This window comes from Oncorhynchus mykiss, chromosome 2, assembly GCF_057628025.1.
Source record: "Oncorhynchus mykiss isolate SJ-2025 chromosome 2, ASM5762802v1, whole genome shotgun sequence".
Lineage (NCBI taxonomy): Eukaryota > Metazoa > Chordata > Actinopteri > Salmoniformes > Salmonidae > Oncorhynchus > Oncorhynchus mykiss.
The window spans coordinates 38,174,342-38,197,092 of NC_143023.1; the positions used below are offsets into that span (position 1 = coordinate 38,174,342).

General features: G+C 42.3%; 1 protein-coding gene across 1 annotated transcript in view; it reads left to right on the forward strand.

The window, feature by feature from the left end:
- The window catches only part of LOC110489178 (metal regulatory transcription factor 1), a 28,868-nt gene extending 8,004 nt beyond the window's left edge, over positions 1–20,864 (forward strand). Inside the window, exons 3-11 of the mRNA XM_090198962.1 lie at positions 1,329–1,567; positions 5,764–5,895; positions 6,295–6,368; positions 8,233–8,369; positions 9,834–9,911; positions 10,120–10,226; positions 10,316–10,952; positions 11,058–11,124; positions 15,198–20,864. Of these exons, the coding sequence (XP_090055088.1) occupies positions 1,329–1,567; positions 5,764–5,895; positions 6,295–6,368; positions 8,233–8,369; positions 9,834–9,911; positions 10,120–10,226; positions 10,316–10,952; positions 11,058–11,124; positions 15,198–15,727 (2,001 nt within the window). The 3' untranslated portion in view covers positions 15,728–20,864. The remainder of the gene's footprint in view (positions 1–1,328; positions 1,568–5,763; positions 5,896–6,294; positions 6,369–8,232; positions 8,370–9,833; positions 9,912–10,119; positions 10,227–10,315; positions 10,953–11,057; positions 11,125–15,197) is intronic.
- The last annotated feature ends 1,887 nt before the right edge of the window (positions 20,865–22,751 follow it).

Genomic DNA, 22,751 nt, shown 5'->3' on the forward strand with positions numbered 1-22,751 from the left:
TAGTGTGTTCTATGGGAATACGGAGGAGGGGAAAAGAGCCGGCTTTATTCTCTCCCCGGGCCTTTTGTGTGAGAACAGAACAGAGCCATAAGACTGACTGACTGCCACGGCCGCTGATTGCGGAGACTGCTGAGTTGAAACATGGTGCACAGCAGAATCAGTCAGATGGAAATGGATGGGGGGGTCGAGTCACTGATGTCATGTGCAGCTTACAGCTGTGTTGCTTTTACGCCAAACATAACGTTTTGCATTGTTGCCAAAAAGTTCAATTTTGGTTTCATCTGACCAGAGCACCTTCTTCCACAGGTGGCTTGTGGCAAACTTTAAATTACACTTTTTATGGATATCTTTAACAAATGGCTTTCTTCTTGCCACTCTTCCATAAAGGCCAGATTTGTGCAATATACAAATGATTGTTGTCCTATGGACAGAGTCTCCCACCTCAGCTGTAGATCTCTGCAGTTCATCCAGAGTGATCATGGGCCTCTTGGCTGCATCTCTGATCAGTCTTCTCCTTGTATGAGCTGAAAGTTTAGAGGGACGGCCAGGTCTTGGTAGATTTGCAGTGGTCTGATACTCCTTCCATTTCAATATTATCGCTTGCACAGTGCTCCTTGGGATGTTTAAAGCTTGGGAAATCTTTTTGTATCCAAATCCGGCTTTAAACTTCTTCACAACAGTATCTCGACCTGCCTGGTGTGTTCCTTGTTCTTCATGATGCTCTCTGCGCTTTTAACGGACCTCTGAGACTATCACAGTGCAGGTGCATTTATACGGAGTCTTGAATACACACAGGTGGATTGTATTTATCATCATTAGTCATTTAGGTCAACATTGGATCATTCAGAGATCCTCACTGAACTTCTGGAGAGAGTTTGCTGCACTGAAAGTAAAGGGGCTGAATAATTTTGCACGCCCAATTTTTCAGTTTTTGATTTGTTAAAAAAGTTTGAAATATCCAATAAATGTCGTTCCACTTCATGATTGTGTCCCACTTGTTGTTGATTCTTCACAAAAAAATACAGTTTTATATCTTTATGTTTGAAGCCTGAAATGTGGCAAAAGGTCGCAAAGTTCAAGGGGGCCGAATACTTTCGCAAGGCACTGTACACGCTCCGTATCATCGTTACCTGTGCAAACATACCTCATTTGTTTCTCACTCTGGCTCTCATCCTATCGCCTCGCCTCCTTCTCAACCATATTGGAGAAGGTCCAAGGTCCCTCCCCTCTGACCTTATCCAAAGTCTTTCGATAGGCGAGGAGAGATGTCGCAAAGAATCATGGAAAGATGAATTAAGAAAGTAATTATCTTCTTGTCTGTCACTCAGGTGAAGAGGTACCAGTGCATGTTTGAGGGATGCACACGGACCTACAGCACGGCAGGCAACCTGCGCACGCACCAGAAGACCCACCGGGGCGAGTACACATTTGTGTGCAACCAGTTGGGCTGCGGCAAGGCCTTCCTCACTTCCTACAGCCTGAAGATCCACGTGCGCGTTCACACCAAGGAGAAGCCCTTTGAGTGCGACGTGCAGGGCTGCGAGAAGGCCTTCAACACCCTGTACAGGTGAGGTTTGACTAACACAAAACTTACTAGCTGCATGTCGAAATATTCCCAGACATGCTGACTAATCAGATGACTGTATATCTACAGGTAACTGCCAAAATAAAGGAAACACCAAACATAAAGTGTCTTAATAGGGTGTTGGGCCATCACGAGCCAGAACAGCTTCAATGTACCTTGGCATAGTTTCTACAAGTGTTTGGAACTCTCTTGAAGGAATGCAACACCATTCTTCCACAAGATATTCCACCATTTGGTGTTTTGTTGATGGTGTTGGAAAATGCTGACTTAGGCGCCACTCCAGAATCTCCCATAAGTGTGACTGAGACACACACACACACACACACACACACACACACACACCCTTTAAGCTCTTTTGAGACCCCTCTTTCAAAGTTACTGAGATCTCTTATTGTAATCATGGTAGCCAAAATAATGGGCAACTGGGCATTTTCATCTATGATGGGGATGTTAATTGCTTAATTAACTCAGGAACCACACCTGTGTGGAAGCACTTGCTTTCAATATACATTGTATCCCTCATTTACTCAAGTGTTTCCTTTTATTTTGGCAGTTACCTGTATATGTAGGCCTATACTGAAGATGGATCGATAATAGATGAAAGATGACAGGTAATAAATTACATATAAAATCAATAGAATATAAAAAATGTCAAGTGACATCCAGCCTACACGTCGGGCCTAAAATATACTTTTGGGTCCACCATCCACAGCCACTCAGATTTTACCATTTAAAAAAAGAAAAACACAAAACAGCAGATGACCATGCTTGTTTCTTAAATAAGAAATGTATTAGAAGTAATGTGGTATATTGCTCAATTTCATTCCTTTATCCAAAATATCAGAGACAAAATGTTCGGCTGCCTCTTTAAGGCCGGGAGGTTACCGTGGTAATGGGGCTACTTGAGTAGTGTCAAGTGTGTCTGTCATCAGTATCAGTTGAGGCAGCAGACTCGACTAACGTTGAAAAACAACTCAGCTTGTGAACAAAACAATGTAAATGGCCAATAAACACGAGGACAAAGTCTAACTTTGTAGACTTTAGACTAAATTAGACACATTTTTACCCCCCCAGTCCCAGTAAGCAAAATGGCGTATTTTCCAGACGTTAAAGTTACATTCAAATTAGGTTCTGAATGAAAGGTGAAAGGGTATTTTCCGTATGTTTAAAATACATGTATTTTCCGTATGTTGAAGTCAGGCAAATGTTTGGTTCTGATTGAAAGTTGAAAATAAGTAATTTATTAACATCTATGTTTGGGCCAAATCAAGGATGGATTAGACCGTACAAAATCTGAACCAAGCATAGACAGTGGTTTTATTTTTGAGCTCTGCCTCCAAAAAGTGGGCACTGCTTATCAAAGGGAGGCATCAGCGCTCCCCTAAAAAGCCAATATGCCACTGGTTGAGAGAAATTGTCATTATTTTTGGGAGAATTAAGTTAGGTTTTTATGTGTTGTTGTTAGAGGTGCATCTTGGCTAGTTTGGCTCAGAAAATGCCGCTCTCGTCAATCTGCCGTCACAAACGGGCGCCTAATCCTGCCTAATGAGCGGGCTGACCGTGTGTGCGCAGCGCCTCCAAAAATGAATCTATCAGCACTTCACTCAGTGCGCACAGCTCCCCTGCAAGGCAGTGTTGCTACGCGAGGTGAGATATAGGATTGGTAATTCTTTGTGCGATTCGTAGTTATGAAACAAAACGGCACAAATAATTTGAAAACGCTACTGCAGCATCTTTCTAACCAGCACGTGATCATGCTTGACCTTTTGACTTTTTATTCGCGAATGTAATACTCACTGTAGAGCCGTGCAAATTGACCACCCACCAATGTTGTTGGTGAAATAGACATTCTTACCCGCCAATACCTAAATCTACCTGCATGTGACGGGTGTTAATTTTATTCTCTGCCTTCATCCATTCAGAGGTATTCTTCCATAGTAGATTAGCAAACAATGTGTAGGCCTAGGGCTGTGACAGTCATGGACTTTTGATTGACTGTTACACGGAACCCAAACCCATCGTGGATACATTTATTTTGTCCACCTACACCAAACGCAATCACGACACGCAGGTTAAAATATCAAAACAAACTCTGAACCAGTGACATTAATTTGGGGACTGTTCGAAAAGCATTTAACATTTATGCAATTTAGCTAGTTAGCTAATTTTTCATATTTAGCTAGCTTGCTGTTGCTAGCTAATTTGTCCTGGGATAAAAACATTAGGTTATTTTACCTGAAATGCACAAGGCCCTCTACTCTGACAATTAATCCACACACAAAACAGTCAATCGAATAGTTTCTAGTCATCTCTCCTCCTTCCAGGCTTTTTCATCTTTGAACTTATATGGTGATTGGCATCTAAACTTTCATAGTATTACTACACCGACAACACAGTTCGTCTTTCAATCACCCACGTGGGTATAACCAATGAGGAGGTGGCATGTGGGTACCTGCTTCTATAAACCAATGAGGAGATGGGAGAGGCAGGACTTGCAGCGCGATCTGCATCATCAAATTGTAAGGACTTCTATTTTAGCCCTTGGCAACGCAGACGCTCGTGAGCAGTGTGGGTGCAATAATTGAATAACAGTTCCCTACATTTATTTTGCAAAGCTCGCACACGGTGTGGTCAGCCTGTTATTGGTCAGCTAATTTACTGAGGTCACGTTTATAACAGTTCTAAAAGCAAAACTTTTCCCATCTTCAGGCAGCTGTTCGTTCCACAACCCCCCCCCCCCCCCCCCCCCAGATATGACAGTTAATTTATTTTTTATTTTTGACTGTCTTCATCCATAACCGTCAGTTATGCAGTTATATGGTAATTGTGCCAGCCTTAGGCCTAGTTTTTTTCATTCAGTCTGACATTGCATAAAAAAAGGATGTATCAAAAAAGAGGATGTGCTTGCTTTTCTTATCTACAGCACAGTCTGTCTGTAGGCCCAATCGTTTTGTCAGTTCATTGTGATCTAATAATGTTAGTATTTTGTTATTTTTTTCTCCCAAGTACTGAAGTGCTTTTATTCATTATTGGGTGTTCTAGCCTAATTGGTAAGGACTTTGTCTCCCAATTTTAGTTTTCTAATTTGTTTTCTAATTTGTTCTTGGTTTTGTAGTATCTGCTGCATTTAGCTTCTTTGGTTTAGCACTCAATGAAGGCATGACAGGAGACCCTCAGCCACGCCAGTAGTAGGCTAGTCAGCCAGTGGCTCCAGTGTTGTGACATTGAACCGAAGACCACAGAGACTGGCGGTGGTGGAAGCATGCCACCATCGACTCCCCTGTCAAGGTCCATTTAACACCACGGACAAGCCAATGTGTTGTTTCCCCCTAATCACATTACTTTGCTCTCAGAACCATGCTGCCCTGTCCCCTCCTATAAGGGAAAACATTGGCACTACATGTCTACTAGGCCAAGGGTCCTGTTCATTAGGCACCAAACAGAAGAAAACGGACTGAAACAGGGAAGGATTACCTAGACTTGTCCAGTAAGAAAAGCGAAAGTTGGTTTTCCATTACTTGCCCTAATCAACATGACCCTGGATTGTGTCCTTAAACTTTAAAGCAAGATTAGGTTCTTTCCCAATTTGGTGTCTTTCTCTTGGAGTGCCACCTAATGTTCTAGGCCCAAGTGTTTGCACATTAACAAGTGTTTGCACATTAACAAGTGTTTGCACATTAACAAGTGTTTGCACATCTGCTGTGTACTAATGTTTATTTAATTCAAGATGGTGAGAACATTTTCAGATGCTAAATATTTTTGCTCTTGTTAAAAGAGCTACATTTCCACTTGGAATTAGGCCTACAATTTTAAATGTCAATGATGTATTTATATATATTTGTAGTAAAGGAATAAAATTCCCCGAAAGGAGTGCATCATTTTTCAAACAATGCTTAACCCTTCAAATCAAAACTTATACTGTAACTATCCAGTCTGGCCCACTGCTTCCTACTTCACGACTGGCTCTCGTTTGCTGAGTTTGAAAACAGAGAATAGTACACAACTTCACACCCATACAACTTTTTGGGGGATTATTACATGGTTAGAAAGCAGTAATAAACCATCTCTAAGCCATATTCTTCAAAAACAAGGAAATTGAATTTATCCCCCAAACGTTACACATAGCTCCTTTAAATCTTCCCCGTGGTTGATTACTTGTAATTATCTCCTCTCGGCAGACTGAAAGCACACCAGAGACTGCACACGGGGAAGACGTTCAACTGTGAATCGGAGGGATGCACAAAGTACTTTACCACACTCAGTGACCTGAGGAAGCACATTCGCACTCATACTGGGGAGAAACCATTCCGGTGAGTTCTCCGACTCCACGCACCACTATGGTTTATGTTTCACAAGGGGAGGAAGACCGCTGCCTTGGATATAGGACATTATCTGCTAATGTTTGGATGCCCTTTTCTTGGTTTGAGGTTTTCTATGCATATAAACAAATGTAGCCTAAGTGAGTGGGAAAAATGCACATTGAGGGGATTATATATTTCATCTGTACTTATTAGTTAGATATATGGTTTTGTATTGGAAGAACAGTGAGGGGCATGACACTGCTTTGTGGTGCACCAATTTTTCCTAATTTCTATGCACCAGTTTTTCTAATCTTCATTTTTTATTCTTCATCAGCTTAATCTCCACATGTTTTTCTCTATTGCTGTTTGGCTTACATTGACAGATAATTTGTGTGATCTTCCCACTAGGTGTGACCATGATGGTTGTGGCAAGGCGTTTGCTGCCAGCCATCACCTAAAGACGCATGTACGGACACACACAGGTACGCTTTACTTAGGCTACTTCTGTTTGGAAAATAAATTCTCAGTCAAATTTCAGAATGACAGTAAAACAATCATTCATCCATATTCCACACCTCAGAGACACCGAGTAGCGCTTAATATCTCAATTTTATTGTTATAATGGTGCCACAGAGAGGGTTGCCTCGCTTCTGTGTCATGGTCTACAGACAATCACGGACTACAAACGGAAAACCAGACACGTCGTGGACACCGATGTCTTGCTTCCGGACAAGCTAAATGGCTTCTTCGCCCGTTTTGAGGATGACACAGTGCCACCGCCGCGGCCCGCTACCAAGGACTGTGGGCTTTCTTTCTCCGTGGCCGACCTGAGTAAGACATTTAAGCGTGTTAACCGCCCAGACGGCATCCCTAGCTGCTGGCCCAGACGGCATCCCTAGCCGCGTCCTCAGAGCATGCGCAGACCAGCTGGCTGGTGTGTTTACGGACATATTCAATCTCTCCCTATCCCTGTCTGCTGTCCCCACATGCTTCAAGATGGCCACAATTTTTCCTGTACCCAAGAAAGCAAAGGTAACTGAACTAAATGACTATCGCCCCGTAGCACTCACTTCTGTCAACATAAAGTACTTTGAGAGACTAGTCAAGGGTCATATCACCTCTACCTTACCAGTCACCCTAGAGACCCACTTCAATTTACTTATCACCCCAATAGATCCACAGACGATGCAATTGCCATCACACTGCCCTATCCAATCTGGAGAAGAGGAATACCTATGTAAGAATGCTGTTCATTGACTATAGCTCAGCATTCAACACCATAGTACCCTCCAAGCTCATCATTAAGCTCGAGGCGCTGGGTCTGAGCCCCACCCTGTGCAACTGGGTCCTGGACTTCCTGATGGGCCGCCTCCAGGTGGTGAAGGTAGGAAATAACACCTCCACTTTGCTTATCCTCAACACTGGGGCCCCACAAGTGTGTGTGCTCAGCCCCCTCCTGTAGTCCCTGTTCAACCATGACTGTGTGACCAAGTATGCCTCCAATTCAATCATCAAGTTTACAGACGACAACAGTAGTAGGCTTGATTAACAATGACGAGACAGCCTACATGGAGGAGGTGGGCTCTGGGAGTGTGGTGCCAGGAAAATAACCTCTCACTCAATGTCAACAAAACAAAGGAGATGATCGTGGACTTCAGGAAACAGCAGAGGAAGCAGCACCCCCCCCCCCCCCCCCGTCCACATTGATGGGATTGCAGTGGAGAAGGTGGAAAGCTTCAAGTTCCTCAGCCTACACATTATTGACAAATTGAAATGGTCCACCCACACAGACAGTGTGGTGAAGAAGGCTCAACAGCGCCTCTTCAATCTCAGGAGGCTAAAGAAATTTGGCTTGGTACCTAAAACCCTGACAAAGTTTTACAGATGCGCAATTGAGAGCATCCTGTCGGGCTGTATCAGGGCTCTCCAGAGGGTGGTGCGGTCTGTAAATACCACCACTGTATATACTATTATATTCTGCTGTATCTTAGTCTATGCTGCTCTGACATTGCTTGTCCATATATTTATATATTCTTACTTCCTTTACTTAGATTTGTGTGTATTGGGTGTATGTTGTGAAATTGTTCGATATTACTTAACTAGAAACAGAAGCATTTTACTACACCCGCAATAACATCTGATAAACACGTGTATGTGACCAATAAAATTTGATTTTATTTGAACTTTTTCCGATATTTTATATTAGGAAGTGATCGTGTTTGATTTGACACAACTTTTCAATTGGAAATTGAATTTCCCTTGGCATACAGTGAAGGTGACCCTCTCCCTTCCTCTCATTCTCCCTTGTCTCGCCCCCCCTTCCCCCTTCATCCATCCTTCCCTCAGGGGAGAAGCCTTTCAACTGTCCCAGCGACGGCTGTGAGAAAGCATTCAGCAGCCAGTACAGTTTGAAGAGTCACGTCAGGGGCCATGGGGCTAAGGGCCAGCCCTTCAGTGTCACCCTCACCCACCCCTTGTCTGAGGTGAGCCATACATAAATCAAAGTAACTATTTCAGACAGTGTCTCATTTTGCTAAGAGCGTGGCGCTAGCAACGTCATAGCCGTGGGTTTGACTCCTTTGTGGCCACCAATTTAAAAAAGTATGCACTCACTGTTGGATAAAAGTTGCTGAATAGAGTGTATTGTTAATATTATTAACATGGATTAATTAGCCTGTGAAGTCATTTTAACCTCTAGCGTCGAGCAATCCCGTATCCGGGAGCGTAATCATAGCCTCAAGCTCATTACCATAACGCAACGTTAACTATTCATGAAAATCGCAAATGAAATGAAACAAATATATTCACTCACAAGCTTAGCCTTTTGTTAACAACACTGTCATCTCAGATTTTCAAAATATGCTTTTCAACCATAGCTACACAAGCATTTGTGTAAGAGTATTGATAGCTAGCATAGCATTAAGCCTAGCATTCAGCAGGCAACATTTTCACAAAAACAAGAAAAGCATTCAAATAAAATCATTTACCTTTGAAGAACTTCGGATTTTTCAATGAGGAGACTCTCAGTTAGATAGCAAATGTTCAATTTTTACAAAAAGATTATTTGTGTAGGAGAAATCGCTCCGTTTTGTTCATCACGTTTGGCTAAGAAAAAAAAATAAAAATTCAGTCATTACAACGCCAAACTTTTTTCCAAATTAACTCCATAATATCGACAGAAACATGGCAAATGTTGTTTAGAATCAATCCTCAAGGTGTTTTTCACATATCTATTCGATGATAAATCATTCGTGGCAGTTGGGTTTCTCCTCAGTAGCAAACGGAAAAGTACTGCAGCTGGAGATTACGCAATAATTGCGACGGAGGACACCAAGCGACCACCTGGTAAATGTAGTGTCTTATGGTCAATCTTCCAATGATATGCCTACAAATACGTCACAATGCTGCAGACACCTTGGGGAAACGACAGAAAGTGTAAGCTCATTCGTGGCCCATTCACAGCCATATAAGGAGACATTGGAACACAGCGCCTTCAAAATCTGGGGCCCTTCCTGTTTGAAATTTCAGCTTGGTTTCGCCTGTAGCATCAGTTCTGTGGCACTCACAGACAATATCTTTGCAGTTTTGGAAACGTCAGTGTTTTCTTTCCAAAGCTGTCAATTATATGCATAGTCGAGCATCTTTTTGTGACAAAATATCTTGTTTAAAACGGGAACGTTTTTCATCCAAAAATTAAAATAGCGCCCCCTATATCCAAGATGGTCAGGGTTTTTTTTTTCCTTCAACATTGTGCCTGCTATCAGTATAGTCTGTTTTGATTGTTTTTTTATGATCTAATGTATTACATTCTATCCTTATGCATCTTTATGACTTCAGACCTCTTTTGCTCTAGAAAGGAAGGCTTTTTGGCTTCTCCCATGTCTCGTTCTGTTAATGTTTTTAGGCAGTGGAAAATGTAATTTGGGCCTATTCATCTCTAATTACAGGATGCAAATCATTCACTGTGCCTCAGTGACTTGAGCCTCATCTCGACTGACTCGGAGCTCAGAGAAAACATCCACAATGTGAGTGTGTGCGCTTTATTTCATCAGCCCTTATTTGACTACATAGGTCCTTCTGCTTTTGTCCATGTATGAACAATTTATATTGTGGTGGGTTACTATGACAGCAAAAACAACCATATTTATTTTGTTTCTGTATAAGGGATCAATAAAGATGTATTGTAAGACAGACATGTACTATCGTGTTAATGCTTGGTTACATCTGTGTTAGTCTCAGAACTTGGACTTGAGCAGTGTTACCCCCGTGAGGATCTTCGAGCTCATGTTCCAGAGTCCGGAGAACAGTGTTAGTCAAGACGATGCACATCCTCACGGCAAGTACCCATCACAATCTATAAACTGTAACTTGGGTTGATTTCAGTGCATTTTCATGCTAACTTTTGCTCTTTGTATTTTTTTTCAGAGAGCCTTGTTGAAGCCTTTGGCCAGGAGACTGGCCAGTCCACCATGGGCGATGGCTCCACCCCCATCTCCTTCTCGTTCTCCCTTGTCCCCTCCTCCTCATCCTCCTGTTCCCACTCCCACTCTCACACTCACTCCCACACCACCACCACCACTGTCCTGGAGGCTTCCTCCCAGCTTCCTCTAAGCCAAACCCCCTCTTCCCAGGTTCCAGCACCTCCTGCCCCCATTAGTAATATTACCACAGTCAGCTCCACCCAGCCCCACGCCACCTTCGTACCCTTACCCACTGCCCTGCAGGCGCCAGATGTGCCTGCCCCCTATGTGGCACTGCCCGCCCAGACTGCTCCAATAGTGCCCTCTACTGCGCCAGTAGTGGTGCCAAGCCCAGCCCTCGCGGCTCTGGGCGCTGTAGTCGCCACCACAGAGACTGTGCCGCTGCCGGCCGTGGCTCACACTCACACCGTGCCTTTGGCCAGCAACACCAACCCTGCCCTGGTGCCCCCAGCCTCTGCCCCCACTTTCACCCCAAGCCACAGCCACACCCAGAGCCTGTTGCAGCCCAGCATTGTCATGTCTGACCAGAACCTGCAGTGGATCCTTAACACCGCAGCCAACAACCAGCAGAACCCAGAGCAAGCTGTAAGAGTGGCGGTTTGACATGCCGGTTAACATTGATTTGATAGTTTGGTTGAGTGGTGATGAATTTGTGTGGACATCAATGCTGTCAATGTTGTTTGTTTCCAGCCACACGGAGGTCCAAAAGTAGAGAAGGTCTTCTTTACCACAGCCATACCAGTGGGAGGAAATTCAGGTGAGATTTGTCCCCTACTTTTACCAGTGTGATTATTAACAGCAATAATGCTGCACTGACCCATATGAAAAAATAATATAGTATACTGAAGCAATAAGCCCCGAGGGGTTGTGGTATATGGCCAATATACCACGGCTAAGGGCTGTTCTTAAGCAGGACGCAACGCGGAGTGCTAGGACACAGCACTTAGTCGTGGTATATTGGCCATATATCAGAAACTAACGAGGTGCCTTATTGCTATTATAAACTGGTTGTTCAGGTTGTTCAGATTACCATCCACCATTATGCCCAAATATGTGAAGCCCATAGGCGACCATCTAAAAGGAAACTTGTGCTTGATGGTATAATGGTCAAAGACAGACAACGGTAAGATTTCGCTTTTATCAAAATTGACCTTATATCCAGAGACAGAACTATAACACTGTAGTAGGATCTGCAAGTGAGAGAGGGAGTGTTCTGGGTTTGTTAGAAATAAGATAAGGTCGTCCGCAAAGAGTGATAATTTATGGGTATGGGGGCCCACCTCAAAGCCATGTATGTCAGGGCACGTTCTAATAGCCTCAGCCAACGGTTCATTGGCGAGGGCAAAGAGGTGGGGGCTAATTGGGCAACCTTGTCTGTTCCCCCTATAAATAGGGAAAGAGGAGGAAGTAATCCCATTGGTAGCAATCCTAGCTTTAGGAGATTTGTAGAGTGATTTTATCAAATTTACAAACACGGTACCTAAACCGAACTTTTCCAAGACGCGAAAGAGGTATGGCCATTCAACCCTATCAAAGGCTTTTCAGCGTCGAGGGAGACTGCGACACTAGGTATTTTGTTTTTGTTAGCAAGGTGAATTATATCAAAAGAACCTTCTGAGATTATTGGAGGACAATCTATTAATTATGAAGTCAGTCTGATCTGGGTTGACCAACAGGGGAAGACACTCCAGTCTCTTAGATAGCATATTGGTGACCAGTTTACAATCTGTGTTAAGGAGAGAGATTGGTCTATAGGAGGTGCACTTTAGCTGGTTTTTCCCTTTCTTGTGGATTACAGTAATCACTGCTTGAGAGAAGGACTCTGGAAAGCAGTTGTCTTCTCTGGCTTTTTTAAGTACCTCCATAAGGTAGGGGACCAACAGCTCCCTAAATTCTTTATAGAACTATGGAGGGAAGCCATCCTCCCCAGGAGATTTATTAGAAGGTAAGGATTTAATGGCCTCCAACAATTCAGGTACTGAGAAGTGTTCACTCAGGCGCTCGCTGTCTTCCCCTGACAGGCATGGGAGGTTGAGAGAGGAGAGAAAGGAGTTGATCTCTGATAGATCATCGCTTGATTGGGAAGTGTAGAGGTCTTCATAGTATTTCTTAAAAGTATTATTAATTTCAGTAGAGTCAAAAGATATCTCATTAGTAAGAGTTTCTATGGAATTAATTGTCCTCTTACTTTCCTCTGCTTTCAGTTGCCATGCCAATACTTTGTGAGCTTTCTCTCCAAGCTCGTAATAACGCTGTTTTGATTTAGTGATGGCCCGCTCAGCTTGATATGTGTTCAGAATATTATATTTGAGTTTTTTTATTTACCAAAAGCCTGTATAGATCTTTAGTCGGGCCTCCTTTGGTAGGTTTTCTCTAGCTCTGAGATTTCAGATTCAAGGGCACTCAGTTCCGCACCGTGTTTTCTCTTCAGCCCTGTAGTATAGGAAATGATCTGTCCCAAAGAATGAAACTTTCAGGAGCGGAGGGTTTGTTTGTCAAAGTAAAAATATTGATCTACTCTTTGATGAATGCACAAAATTCAGGTTGCTTTAGGAGTGTAGAATTTAGTCTCCATCTATATGCTCCATTTACCTTGGTAGGAATGGAGATTGATAATACCAGAGGAGAATGGTCACTAAGCAATCTGGGGAGATACTCGACATCTAACACTCTATGAAACAGTTGTGTTTCTTGTATAAGATGTGTTTCTTGTAAAAACACAATGTCAGCCCTTAATTTCTTAAGGTATGTATAGACTCTTTTCCTTTTAATCGGGCTGTTAAGACCTTTTACGTTGAATGTGACATTTTAGTGGATTAAGCATAGGTTGGGTTTCAAATATGTAACTGAATGGAAATCTATCATATGCAGATAATTAGGAAATGTTTCAACTTTGGTTTGAGCACAAAAGTGACCTATGTGTCTCTTTAGGAAGGAAACAATAAACATAGCAAAACGGAAGAAAAAAATTATAAAAACCCCACCCACCCCGATTGTCAGACTAAAACAACAATCCCAACAATCAAACATGAATACACTTGTAGAGATACGTTGCTGCTCGCTTTCCATCTTGCTCTTACTAGCTAAACCTTGGCGTAAACTAAAACCTGCGAGCTCTCTAAGTTGAAAACAAACGTTGTGAATAGATATTTATGGCTGAATATTTACTGCCCACGGTAAGGGCTGCTTGAGTCTCTTTTCGAAAGATTAACATAAATGAGGGGGAAAGCAGTGGGCCTAAGCCCACTTAATGCTTCACCCAGTGGATATGGACTAAACCAAAATATACTCTCATGTAAATGTAATAGAGCTCACCCCGGAAAGATACGGTTAGTTGAAAATGTACAAATCAAATATAGTGACTGGAAGATACCAGCAGTTCAGTCCGGATAAGAGAAAACAAACAAACTGCATTTTATCCCCCAGAGAGACAGTTCTGGCTCAGACGTTGCTCAGTTCTTTGAGAAAAGTGTGCACTTCTCCCGGTGTGTTGAAGAGACTGCTTCGGCCTATGTACTGAACTTTGATCTGCGCAGGGTGGATGAGGTAGCCGGTGATGTTCTTCTCCTTCAGTGCTTTGGCGGCAAGTCTGAACTGCTTGCGACGTCTGGCGAGATCCACGCTCATATCTGGGAAAAGGCTGACCCTCTTTCCATCGATGGTGATGTCCCCTTTGGCTCTTGCGAGTTGCAGTATCTTCTCTCTGTCTTGGAAATGGAGGAACCTGATCAGGACGGCTCGTGGGGGCTCAACTGGCCGGGGTTTCGGCACTGATGTTCTGTGGGCGCGTTCGATTTCCAGCGGCTTGGTGAAGTTGATTATGCCTAGGACCTCCGGGATCCATTGAGTGAAGAAACGGACCGGGTCACGGCCCGCGCTGTCCTCTTTCAATCCCACCACATGGATATTACTACGTCTACTCTGATTCTCCATCTGATCTACCTTGTTTTTGAGGTAGGCATTGTCCTTTTGCAGTTGTATCTTCAACTGTGCTAATGCGCAACTCTGCCTCAGTCGTTCTCAAAAGGAGATCATTCATGGAGGATTTCAGGTCGTTAATGGAAGAATGGAGTTCATCCGATTTCTTAGCAATTTTCATAGAAAGACCTCTGTCACCATCCTGAATTTCCCGGAGGAGAGTAGCCTGCATGTCGGCAGGCTCGCAAGAGGCTGCTGAGAGCAACAGTCTGGAACTGTCATCTGAGTTATGAGGGCTAATGCTAATCTTGCTAGCTGTAGCGTTATCTTGGGAATCAACAACGTTTTGGTCGTCCTTCTTGCCTCTCGGTCGGAGGTCCATGGCTCTTTGGAAAGGTAAGTACTTGACAATTTATCAGCCGATGTTAGAATATTGTTTCAACGTTGTTATTTAGGTAAAAATAGAATAACTTTGAAGAGCTCGGTTTGTCAACGTCTGCTCAGCTCCGCGGCATCACGTGCTCATACTACAGCATTCTATAGTAAGTACTGTAGTATTCTGTAGTATTTTTTTTTAATGTGGGGTAGCCTACCAATGTTGAATGAATCAGGATATTTAAAAAGCACAAACTCAGTCAGTCACGTAGAAAACTCATGCATGTTGAATGCATTCACATGGCACAAATTCATTTGATGTTCCCTCGTAGCGTTTTAATGGAATTTGAGTTACAAAGGATCGAATGTAATTTTTGGACAGCTGGCTTGGTCTGTAGTCATACTGTAGCTCCGGTTTGTGTTCATTAGGGTACATTGTGTTTCAAAGTGTTGTGCAAAAGAGAGTTCACTCAGTTTTGGGTTTTCTTCCATTTTGTGCCTAATGAAATACAACCCTTGTTTTGTAATGTGTTACAGGCAACTCTGTCCAGCAGATCGGCCTTAGCCTTCCCGTCATCATCATCAAACAAGAGGAGTCCTGCCAGTGCCAGTGTGTCTGCAGGGACTCTTCTAAAGACAAGAGCTCCAACAAGAGCAGCAACGCCTCGGCAGCACCACAACAACAGCCCACAGTGCCCGCCACTCCTCCACCTCCCCCCACTCCCGTGGCACTGCCCTTTCCCACCGTACTCCCCCCGGCACCCTCTTTCCCCTTGTGCTGCCTCCCACCGCTCACCTCGGAAGTGAACGAGTCCCCGCCTCTTCCCCAAACAGGTGCAGTGCTAGGACCGGGTAGCCCCTCGACCTCTGTTCAGACGTTCTCCACAGGGGTGGCCACGGCGACCACCAACCCCCCTCCTATCACAGATGGTTTGGCCACCATGGACGTGTTGGACTTCCTGTCCCTGCAGAGCCCCAAGAGCACGGCCAACATCGAGGCTCTGCTACTGGTGACCAGCAGTGACGACTTCACTATGGCTGGCGCTAGCACCACCATCCACCCCTAGTGGACACTCAGGCTTTGTCCCTATTCTCCACCCTTCTCTTGCATACTCCCAGTCATGGATTTAACAGCATTGAGTTGGTGTAAGCGTTGGGCAGAGGGAGTTTCTACCATTGTTAAATTAAAGGGAGTGTGCAAATGCACACTTTAGGAGAAGGATTTAGAATCAGGACGCAGCTGCACTTTCTGATTTACCCACTACACGTCCGCTTTTCAAGTATTGTAAGTGAAACTTAATGAGGGGGCTTGTTTTGGAAAAGCTGCAAAATGCATGCCAGTCAAGAAAAGTGTTCTTAATTGGCTGGCTCTCCATCAAACAAGACACGGTCTTGAAAGGCCCTAAGAACTATTGTCTGCTTCTAATATGGCGCGAAGCTGATTCCTGAGAGAAGCAAAACAAAACATTGTTGTCTATATCCATGTACTGTACATTAGTTCCTAACTGTAACTAATACGATTAGTTGGTAAGTGATTGACCAGAATGCACTGCATGTGAAGTGAATTGGAATTTCATCAACTATATTTCCTACAAGGAATTTGTGGCAGTTTTGCCATTCCCTTAAAAGCAATGTATTGCTAATGCCATAATGTGAAGAGTAATTTCCAGTGTTTTACATAAATTAGCTAGTGTAGTCCAGATTTTTGTTTTGTCTTTCGTCTCGCTTTGTTTGTTAGTTTTTGTCTTTCTTTACAGGTATATTTACCAATTGAAAAAGAAATTGGCTGTGACACAATTTACTTGACTTTTAAATATAATTTAGAAGTCAATACATTAGTAATAAGCCAAACTTAATATTAATATTTTGTAAAAAAAAAAAATAATAATAATAATTATTGGAGAAAAAAAATCTATTTCTGACCTTAGACTGTCATCAAGTCTCAGCTTATTGATCATTGTTAATTTATTCCACTTTTCGCCTAAGGTTTATTTTTTAGTCCCCCTTCTGTTGTTACTGAGTTTTGTTTTATGGAGCCCCCCTCAATCTTAAGTTTCCAGAAAGCTGTTTCAACACTGCACCTTATTGCAATTAATTGTACATCGAGGTTGTCAAAAAAAAGGTCCTCAATGGTATTTTTGGTCTGTAAAACCTCTTCACAGTGAAATCATCAATCAAGGATGAAAAAAATTTCTCAGTGTTTCTCAATGAATTACAACCCACTCAGGGATGCATCGTGACACATCTAATTTATACAATTTGAGATTTTCCTTTATTTAATAAGAGATTGTCCATTTAGACATTTTAGCAGTCAACTGCCCTGTTGCCCATCGATTGTAGTAGCCCCCTTTTTCGGCTGCACTCTCCCCTCTTTGTGCACTGTCTAATATGACCAGTTATCTGCGTTATTACTATGACACTATTTGAATACCACTGTGGTCAGAAGTGGTTTGTTTCTGAAGGGTGTTGATGATGGTGTAAATACGGTACATTTAAATATGAACACTTATTCCTTCAGATTGTTTTAGAATGTATTTGTTTTGTATATAATTTTGAATATGTAGACTTGAACCTTGGAGACCCCCTGCGCTGCCCTTTGTCTTTGCATTCTGCACCCATGCAGATGCTCACACATCTTATGCAGAAGAGTTTAAAATTAAGCCTTATAATGGTTAGTTTTAGGGCCATTGGCTTCTGTGCAGTCAACATAGTATTTATTTTCAAATGCAAGCATAAGTAACTTTCTTGGAGTATATGATGATATTATTTCACATGGGACATAATGCAATGATTACAAAATTGGAGAGAAGGCATTATGCCCTAATATCATGTGTAGAGCAACCTAGCCTTACTACAGGATCTCACTTGCTGTGGCTTACTGAGCTGGCTCCTTGCCTTGTCAATCTTTGCCTATGGCTTGATTTGGACACGCTGCCTGACTACTTCCTCCTGTTAATCTAGTCTTGTTCAATGCCTTTTTAGCAGCTGCCTACAAGTGGACAAAAGTACATTAAAAAGAAATACATCACTTTTTGTTTGAAGATTTAACAGATATTGTGCCAACAAATCAAATGATCCCCCAATTATTATTTTTCTATTGTAATTTTTTTTTATGTGAAGATGTTACTGCAGAGATATACTGTAGACGGAAATTGTTTCTCTTGATTTTTTTGTTTGTTTTTTGTAGTACTGTATTGTAGACAACTTAATACTTCATTTTACAGATCACTACATCAATGTTGTAGTCAGAAATTGTAATTTCATCAACATTTTGAATTGGTACTTCACAGGCATTGATTGACAGCAGCTATCATGTTCTATTATTTAGCATGGAAAGAGGGACTGAGATCCAACCTAGGTGTCATCATGTATCATATGATAACAGAGTATGCAGGAAATCTTTGTCTGGCAGACCTGAATAGGGGAAATGTTTAAACTAACATGGGCTTTTCCCTTTTGAGATTTAACCAATACCAAAACTTGGTGATAACCTGCAATATTAATTCATGTAGTTGACACTTAAAATTGAATATAAAATGTGAATTTTTCTTATTGTGACAATTTGAAATGTTTTACAGTTCAGAAAATTGAAATAAATTCATTAGGCCCTAATCTATGGATTTCACATGACTGGGCAGGGGCACAGCCATGAGTGTGCCTGGGAGGGCGTAGGCCCACCCACTGGGGAGCCAGGCAATCAGAATGAGTTTTTCCCCAACAAAAGGGCTTTATTACAGAAATAATCATCAGTTTCATCAGCTGTCTGGGTGGCTGGTCTCTTGACAATCCCGCATGTGAAGAAGTTGGATGTGGAGGTCCTGGGCTGGCGTGGTAACACGTGGTTTGGACGTACTGCCAAATTCTCTAAAACGACATTGATGTCCACCAGAGCAACAGCTCTGGTGGACATTTCTGCAGTCAGCATGCCAATGGCACGCTCCCTCAACTTGACATCTGTGGCATTATATGCACCTGTGTAATGATCATGCTGTTTAGTCAGCTTTTTGATATGCCACACCTGTCCGGTGTATGGATTATATTGGCAAAGGAGAAATGCTCACTAACAAGGATGTTAACAATTTTGTGCACAAAATTTGAGAGAAGCATTTTGTACGTATGGAACATTTCTGGGATCTTTTTTTATTTTCATGAAACATGGGAACAACACTTTGTTGCGTTTTATATTTTTTGTTCAGTATAGGTATTCCCCCTCACAATGCTGATCAATAACTTGATGTATTACAATTATGAACCCTGACTGCCCTCAACATGTTCACCTCCAATTTGATGCATACTTAAGAAAATATCTATGCAATGATTTGACTGCAGTATTCCTTAAAGTACAAAATGCAACAAAAAATCATGACCAACGTTTTACATCTGTCTTGGTCCAAGTTATTCAGTTATATCAATATTCAGGTTTGCTAATGTCAACTTTCTCATTTGCGAAACTCCATATACGTAAACATTTTTGCTTAAATCTTTCCGTATTCAACTTAGCGGCATGACCAATTTGACATCCTATTTTGATCATAATCATCCATTTTATGTGAAGGTCCAAGTTATTACGTGTGATATATCATGTTTGAGGTGGGGCTGTGAGCCTGGGCATTGAAATGTTTTGTCTTTTTTTCCATTGCTTTCCAGTGAATATTGAATGAGTTTTGTTTTTTTACATTTACCTGTTTAAACACTAACTGGATTTGCTTGGGGGGAAAAAAATTACAATATGATTCTGTTGTAAGAATTATTTGGGTCAAATGTTGCACGCTGCATCTTAAGTTTTGGGTGAATAATCATCTTCATGTTCTCATACTGTATGTGCTATTTTTACTCAAGTCATCTCAATTAACTTTGTTAATCTGTAAGGGTGATACAAATTTGGACCCGATTTGTTAACCCAATTTAACAGTTTAGACCAATTGTTAGAATTGAAAGTGCTGGTTCTAACTTTGCTAGGAGATACTGACCCTACTGTTACGCTTGTTTACACTGAGCTCAAAACGCAATCATGGTAACATTAAGACACTAGAGCCGGCGCGATATATGGGTGGGAAAAGTTACCTCAATGCAGGGACGGGATTTGCCACTGTACTCCAAAAACTGCCCTTTTTGTCCCCATGTTAGCTAGCAGTAGCCACAGCAGCCATTATGGAATGGCACAGATATCCACTAGTTACCATCTAGATTGTAAAACGTCATGAAACAAGCGCTCTTAATTTGAAGGGTTAGGCATAAGATTAGCAGTGCGGTTAAGGTTAGGTTTAAAATCACATTTGGAGAGAAATAGGCAGGGTTTATGACAATTCATGAAAACAAAATAGCTTTTCTAAATTTTAGGCAGTGATTAGGTTTAAAATCACATTTTGAGAAGAGAAAGGGTAGGGTCTGTGTCTGTCGCAGCTAGCTAGCACGTCACATTGAACAAAAGCTGATTGGCTGACACTGCCATTCCAAATGGCTGCGGTGAATACTGTTAGCTAGCAGGAGCACAAAAATTAGTTTTCAGGGATGGATCTGTGTTAAGGCACAATTGAGTATAGTAGAATATCCCAGAGGTACATTTTCTGACCCATATCTCACACTGGCTCCAGTGTCCAGGGCAGCAGGTAGCCTAGCAGTTAAGGGTGTTGGGCCAGTAACCGAAAGGTCGCTGAATCGAATCACCAAGCCTGCCAGGTGAAAAATTTGTCTGTGCCCTTGAGCAAGGCATAATTGCTATTGTAAGTCACTCTGGATATGAGCATCTGCTAAATGACTAAAAATGTATCCATGGTTCTGACCCCAGTAGATCTGTGTAAACAAGGTTTGAGTCTTCTGGCATGTTCAGCCTTTTATATACACTTAACCGCTTACCTTTAGGTTAAATTGTCAGGCGAATAACGGTCCTTTTTTCTAGCCAATGGTCAGATGCTTGGAATGGTGAGTTCATAGGTGCAGAATACTGGCAGTTGAGGTTTTGATAAAGTGCCACTTTGAAGGCACAGTTTGTATTTTGGAATTATGTTCATTTGAACACTCAATGGGTAAAACGAGGGGGAAACGTAATGCTTCCAAAGGAATGTCTTCAACACCCAAAGAATGAAGTTGTAAAGGATTTCTATTTTTAAAAGAATGTATCATGTGAAATTGGTTTGCTTATGCTTGTTTTGTATAAAGTAGTATTGTATAATAAAGTAATTACTTTTTGAATTGAGAGCAATATAATGAAATCTTGACAGGTCTCCCATTTTTGCCCAAGCGAAAAAGTTGTGATCCATGATAGTTTATTTGACATAAATTATTCACATTTCCACCATGAGTAAAAAAAGTCACTTCGGAGCAGGGAATGATCCATCGCTAAGGTTCTTCTCCTGTGGAGTTCAGAAAAGATACTTCAGTTTGGTGGTTGACACATTTTTCAGAGCTTGAAGCATGGAGAAACATACCCTTAAAATACCCCGCAGGTCCACCAAGTCCTTCAGAACAGTGTTGCATAGATCCATCTGTTCCTTCAGGGAGACCAACTGGTCTTGGAGGTCTTCAAGTAGCTGTGCTGACCAAAACAAGGGTGAGTTGACTTTTTGGTAAAAGTTCAGTCATCCTACTAACCAGAGACCAATAGAAGTTAAAACCTCAATTCAGTAAAGCACATGACCATAAATAAGGTTAACTACAGTTATGATTTCTATTTGGATGAAGTGTCTGGATACCTTCAGTTTACTACCTCCAATTAGAAGTACTTTTTGAAGAATAAATTAAAGTCCCACTGCTGACCTGTGTGTTTGAAGAGTCTGTCCCATTTTGGGTAGCTGGAACCTTCATATCTACAATCAAATCACATTTTATTTGTCACATGTGCCGAATACAACAGGTGTAGAGCTTAGATAAATGCTTAAAGGCCCTTAACCTACAATGCAGTTAAGAAAATACCTACAACAAAATGAAAGAGCAGCAGTAAAATAACAATAGCGAGGCTATATACAGGGGGTACTGGTGTCGAGGTAATATGTACATGTAGACTTGGCACTCCGGTACTGCTTGCCGTGTGGTAGCAGAGAGAACAGTCTATGACTAGGGTGGCTGGAGTCTTTGACCATTTTTAGGGCCTTCCTCTGACACCGCCTGGTATAGAGGTCCTGGATGGCAGGAAGCTTGGCCCCAGTGATGTACTGGGTCATACACACTACCATCTGTAGTGCCTTGTGGTTGGAGGCTGAGTAGTTGCCATACCAGGCAGTGATGCAACCAGTAATGCTCTCAATGGTGCAGCTGTAGAAGCTTTTGAGGATCCATGACAAATCTTTTCAGTCTCCTGAGGGGGAATGGGTTTTGTCGTACCCTTTTCACGAATGTCTTGGTGTGCTTGGACCATGTTATTTTGTTGGTGATGTGGACGCCAAGGAACTTGAAGCTCTCAACCTGCTCCACTACAGCACCGTCAACGAGAATGGAGGCGTGCTCGGTCCTCCTTTTCCTGTAGTCCACAATCTTTTGTCTTGATCACATTGAGGGAGAGGTTGTTATCCTGCACGTACAGTCACTGTGGGGACGACGTCGTTGATGCACTTATTGTTGAAGCCAGGGACTGATGTGGCGTACTCAATGCCATCGGAAGAACCCCAGAACATATTCAAGTCTGTGCTAGTAAAGCAGTCCTGTAGTTTAGCAACTGCTTCAGCTGATCACTGGTGCTTGCTGCTTTAAATTTTAGCTTGTAAGCAGGAATCAGGAGGATAGAATTATGGTCAGATTTCCAAATGGAGGGCGAGGGAGAGCTTCATACATCCAGGGACTGATGTGGCGTACTCAATGCCATCGGAAGAACCCCAGAACATATTCAAGTCTGTGCTAGTAAAACAGTCCTGTAGTTTAGCAACTGCTTCAGCTGATCACTGGTGCTTGCTGCTTTAAATTTTAGCTTGTAAGCAGGAATCAGGAGGATAGAATTATGGTCAGATTTCCAAATGGAGGGCGAGGGAGAGCTTCATACATGTCTCTGTGTGTGGAGTAACGGTGGTCAAGAGATTTTTCCCCCTGGTTGCACATTTAACATGCTGATAGAAATGAGGTAAAACTGGTTTAAGTTTCCCTACATTAAAGTCCCCGGCC